This window comes from Amblyomma mixtum, chromosome 2 (assembly GCF_055824585.1).
Source record: "Amblyomma mixtum isolate Tamu chromosome 2, ASM5582458v1, whole genome shotgun sequence".
NCBI classification, from domain to species: Eukaryota; Metazoa; Arthropoda; class Arachnida; order Ixodida; family Ixodidae; genus Amblyomma; species Amblyomma mixtum.
Window position 1 is genome coordinate 168,678,334 of NC_143013.1, and position 5,740 is coordinate 168,684,073.

Below are 5,740 nucleotides of genomic sequence, written 5' to 3' on the forward strand. Positions count from 1 at the left end.
TAAGTGTGTTCATATTTCAAATTTTTCTTTTAAAGTGCACAGTATTAAAAATTGGCTTAGATTACAAGACAAGTGTGTTTCCACATAATACAGCAATGAAAAGCACCAGCCATTGGACAAATATTCAAATCCTCATCAATTATCCTATTCGAACACCGATTAAGCACCACAAAATACAAAAACAAAATAGAAAATATAGCATACCCTCCAAATAACGCCAGAACCACATCAGCTGCCAGAGCTCAAGATCAAAGAAGCTCCAGCAGCCGTAGTGTAAATGCGATCAAACCATCACAAAGTTCATCGCAGTTACATGAACACAAGTCCTCGTACTTACTAATAGCGAAGGAATGCTGACAATTTCTGCTAAGTACCATCTACGACGTCAAATCCATCAAATCTGCATGGCGACACATTCAAATCTATCCATAAACAATGGATGGTTACATGGCCACAAAAGGGTTACTGGCATTGCATGCACACATGCACTCTTCAGTAAACCCTCTCCCCTAGGTGCTGTGCTCCTCTGGGCAAGTATCTATGACCCCTATGAGCAAGCAACGTGTATGACTTCCACCAAAATAGCCATATACTGCTACATAATCTCAGAAGCAATATAGTACCATGTACCCCTTCCAACCCTTTCATATTAGTGACTGGGCACCATGCAATGCAGGTAGTATAGCCATAATCTGTGAAGAAGTGGTTGAAGATCAACTCCACAAGAAATAGTTTTATCTGTCTTTCCTTTCCACAGATTTTTTTCAGAGCGCTATTTTACCAGCTGCATTAACCAAGCAGCAGCAGCAGCAGCAAAATTTCATTCCATAGCTGATTCGTTGCCTGGGTTCAGCAAACATTTTCTTACTTTTTTAAAAATTGCTTTTGCACTTTGTTAGCATTTTCATAAAAAGGTCTTATGATAAAGTGGTATATGCCTATAACTTTTATAATCACTGCGTATTTGAGAAGTGGCAAAACCAAAACAAGAAAGGTTATCACAAGTCAGTTAACAAGCGAGATAGGTACTTACTGCTGTGTGAACTCCAGGCAGAAGCTTGTTTCCTTGGGGTACACAACATTGAAAGCAAAGTGCACCAAAAACATGAGCTTGAAAGACTGGCATGGGTTGGCTGCGTGCATCACTGGCAGGGTGTCGATGCATATGGTGAAGCGCCTCGCAGTAAGGAAACTGCCTCCTGCACAAACAAGTTTTAAATCAGGAATGCTCGCCCGAGTGCGGTACCACAGAGTTATACCTTTTGCAATGATGAAAGGAGAACATGGCATGTCCCCGATGTCGTCATCACTGGCAGATCCCTGGCATAAGAGGGAGTTAAATGCGTATAAGAATTGTCTACTAAAGTAGCACCATGTGAAAGCTGCAACTTTAAACCAGTTACAAATAAGCATGCAGCAGAGTACAAGCATAAATAAGTCATTTCTGCGCTTGCTCACGCTCTTATTTTTCCCAACAATGCGTGGTGATATGCTTTGGAGTGTATACAAAGAAGCGTCAACCACATATAAAGGCCCTAAAAATCAGCACAGGCATGTACACGTGCTGGATTGTCTACAATACATAAACATTGCAACATTTTAGTCAAATATAGCACCAGAACAAAGTGTAAAAGCCTCCCAAGAGCAAAACAGGCCCTCCATAGAGTGGTGTCGAGAGACTGTACTAGCACTGCAGTTAATCCGGCTGACCGGTAGTGATTAACCTTGCACCTGCCAGCCTCCTCAAATGTCACACTACTAGGTCACAGGGGAATTATTTAACTTAAGTAGAGCGCAGCTTGTGTTTTATCTCAAGCAACCGAGCAAACTGTTTGTAAATGACTATGTTTTAAGTAGCATAGTACGAGGTACTAAGGTGCGCAGTCGTCGTGATCGGCGCAGTGCTGCGGAAAGTTCGAGCTCGCGTAGTGAATGCTGAACGGTGTACTGTTATCTGGAAGCACCCATTTAGCGAGTACATGAACTATTTACTAAAGAAGCACCAGAAAAACGCAAGCAGCAGATATCGTATTCAACAGCCACAGAGCCCAAGCAGACACGCGCGGCACGGCTGTGGGCGAGCGGATGTACGGATGGCAGTGGCTAACCCTTCGTATCGGGCGGTGGCTCGCGCCTCCAGCCTAGGATTCCACCCCCCGCCCCTTTTTAATTTATATTTTAATATGTATAATTTGGCCATCTTGCATAAAGTTACTCCTCCCTTGACCTATTCCACGGGCTGGCCGAAGCGATGCGATTGACATTGGAGGATACGGACTGAGCTCGCGTGTCGAAGGCGCTCAAAAATCTCGAATGTTGGCTCCAATGACATCAGTGCCATTGAAAAACTTTCCTGTGGCAGCACAAGTACGGCATTTGAAACGCCTGTGTAGAAACTTTTCAGCCTGCGTTGACCCGTGCAACGCTATTTCGGCCCAAAGATAAGATGAGTTAAATCTTACAAAATGAACACAATTACTGTATTACTTGAACCGGCATAAATAAACGTGAATAAAAATAAAAAGACACAACGTACACTTATGATCCTTTCTTAGACGAGAAACAAATTTGAAAATCCCGCGCTCTTTGACGTCCTCCTCCGCTAACCAATCGCGTACTTCCCTGGCCTAAAATTTCCCGCGCTTACTCACTCGGTTGTTTTAGGAGTGCATATCTCCAGACAAAGCAAAATTTGTGCATTTTCCCGCAAACTATCGCACTCTTCCGTGTTTCTCGCTTGTGTTCCTCTCTCTTCCGCGCGCTGTGCACCTTTTGTGAGAGACAGTAAAGCAGCAGTGACGCATCGGCGGTGAAGCGGCTGTGGTGGGCACGCTCAATGTCCGCCGGAGATTTATCTTCACTGCCCTGTTCAACAGCAGTACAAGCCCGCAACAATACTCCCAAAAGACGACAAAAAGCGTATCATTCATGCCGGTAGAAATGTGCATCACTCACCTTGTGTGCGAACGGTCTGATCGGTGAAAATCACGGACACAGCACGCGGGTATTATCCTAGCTCCCCGCTCATCACGTCCATGCCGTCGTCCATGATGTCCATGATGCCGTAAATCGATGAATACAGGATCGCAGCAAATAGTACTGCTTCTTCACGCTTAAAATATGCAACGTGATTGATGAAAAGTAGCAAAGGTTTTTCGGATCACTTTTTTGTGTAACGGCGGTGCTCACGTCACCACCTTTCGATGAAATGAGCGAGTTGCAGCTCCAAAAACAGAAAATTACTTTCTTTTTTGTGAACGTGTTTCTGTTAAGGGCGCAAAACAGATATTCTCTGTATGACAACAGAAAATTTCCGTAAAAATGCTTGTCATTTCACACACATTTCTTACAGTGTACAGAGCCTCACGCCAGCTCTACCCCCCGCCCCACCCCTCCCTAGATGTAAGACGCTCTAACCCCTCCTAGAAAACAAACAAGCAACGCTCTGGCGCAGACTACAGACACACTCTCTTCCCTCACCCCTTACCCTAGCCCACTATCATCCCTCCTTCCCCACTCCGGCATGCGCCGTATGCCCAGAACCCTTCGCCTCTTCCTTCCACATCCTTTCCCTCTTCCCGGCGGACAATGCCCCGCGGGACCTAGAGAACCTCGAGACCTGGGAGGACTGGGAGACCCTGCTGCGCTCGGAGGACCCGGCCGTGCAGACCATCGCCACCGGCCGGGCTGCGGGGTGTTATGGAGCTTAGGAACATAAACACTTGATTGCAGTGGGGTCGTGCGGGGACCCTGAGGCGTGCCCCGAATTCCTTGTACAATAAAGTTTTTTTTCTCTCTCTCCCTCTCTCTGTGTCCGTTGGGAACGAGAACCGCTGCTATGAGCCGTAACACTATACGCAGAAGAAGTGCGGAGCGATCTTAGTGATATGCCAAAAGAAAACAGTGTGGAACGATGTCTTGCACTGCCAACCGAGCAATAAAGCCTAAACAGCCATTATAAAGCTGTACTTGAATAGATTTATGATTTTGGCTATCTCTGATTGACGAGACGTAAGAATAGCCCACGCTTTGCGTATAAACAGTGATCACCAAAGGTTTCAGTAAGGACGCAGAGCCGCTTAAAGCCCAATGGACGAGGCGGTCGACCGTCCATACTTCTCGAGACACATAGACTACTCTGAATGCAAACTTTCGCTGCATGGAGGGCTTGACTTCCTGTCGTCATGCTGTTGCGATTTGTTGCCTACAGAAAGCTGGCGTTTCCACAACGGGCATTTAGCGCGCCTTCCAGAGAACCCAGAAGGCAACATTTCTTCGCTGGAAAGGTTTACGCAAGATGGCAGCGATACAGAATAAGAACTTTGCGTAAACAACGCAAAGAATGTTACGATGCACGCAGATAATTGTGCCAACGCGTAAACTAAGGGCTTCCTTTGTCTTTATTTGCGCCGTTGGTTAAGACGGTCCAAAAACTGTCCCCACCACTTTGAGCCATCGGGGCATTTTGGCACATCCGACATGACGTTGTGGAGAGCCGGAAGCGTAAAAAAAAGAAAAGACGAAAGGCGTGAAGTGAACCTGTGGAAACAGTCAGGCCACGTCGTGCAGCGATGCACGCACAGCTGTGAGGACAGCTGCGAGGGCAGGCATCAGAGCGACACCCCCAGGCGCCGAACCGCTCCGTCGCACCACTGGCGCGTCACGATCAGGTTCCGTGGGCGGCGCCATCGTGGTTGTTGTCGTTGTCTTCCTGGCGTCTACCAGGCTTGTCACCGGTGACCCTGCAGAGGCCCGTTGTCTTGACGCACTCCGTTTCTTCCGGGTAGAGAGAGCAGGGCGGCCCGGGCCGGTACAACTCCTGGTCAGCCACGTTTCCGGCCGGCGCGTAGTTGCCAACATACATTTGTAACCGTTCCGTGTTTAGGTGGAGAAGTCCGTAGCTGCAGCCGAGGGCGTAGGAGCGTGCCCAGGCGATCTGGGTAAAATTTGTGGCTGCCTCCTCCGCATCGTACTTCTCATCTTTGGCCGAAGAGTACAGCATGTTCTCGTCAAACCAGTCCCGAATAACGAAGTTCCACGTGGACCACCGTAGCGGGTTCGACCAGTCGCAGAGCGAGTTCTGGCCCACCTCAGAAAACTTCACAGTGGCGCGTTGCTCGGGCATGTCGTGAAACACGGCATATTCTGAAGTGGTGCAGCGTTCTACCAGCGCCTCGGCCACCTCGGCCAGCTCGTCCTCCCACCGCATTTCGAGCATGTTGCCCGCCGCTGGAAAGTCGGCCAGATGTCCCACTGCCAGGTGGCTGCGGTAGCGGTTGTGCAGCCAGAGGATTTCCTCGGTCCAATTCCCTGTTTCGATACGAAAATTTCCGCAGCTCTTGTAGTACTTCTCGGAGCAGAGCGTGTGGTTCTTCATACTACTGTACGGCGGTCGGCACTTCTCATTCGGCCGGGCGGTGCCCAGAAGCAGCAGCAGTAGGACGAGCAGGGACAGTCGTGCGTATTCCGTCGTCGCCATCTTCTACTCGCGCTGCTGGGGCACGAGCTGGGAGCTAGGAGCGCGAGAGGCGCACAGCAAAAAAAAAAAAAATCTTGAGAACTTGTTTACCACATTCGAATCGGAGCGAAAGCATGGATTTGTGCTGCGCAGAAGACAACGATGAGCAGGCAGTGCCGCGGGACGGAGCATATGTAAGTTGATGAAGACAGCGCTCTTCAATAAAAGGCGCCAGAGTGGGGTGCACTTTAAGACGAGGCGTGTTGGCTGCTGAATCACCAC

At 48.6% G+C, this 5,740-nt stretch overlaps 1 protein-coding gene across 1 annotated transcript; it reads right to left on the minus strand.

The window, feature by feature from the left end:
- Nucleotides 1-4,666: 4,666 nt before the first annotated feature.
- LOC149361516 (venom allergen 5-like) lies at nucleotides 4,667-5,479 on the minus strand. The gene has a single exon (XM_089568103.1). The coding sequence runs from the start codon at nucleotides 5,477-5,479 to the stop codon at nucleotides 4,667-4,669; it is 813 nt and encodes a 270-aa protein (XP_089424229.1).
- Between the last annotated feature and the right edge of the window lie 261 nt (nucleotides 5,480-5,740).

What these genes read in the sequence shown, in the direction of transcription:
- LOC149361516 (XM_089568103.1), bottom strand. Translation starts at nt 5,479, where the DNA reads ATGGCGACGACGGAATACGCACGACTGTCCCTGCTCGTCCTACTGCTG.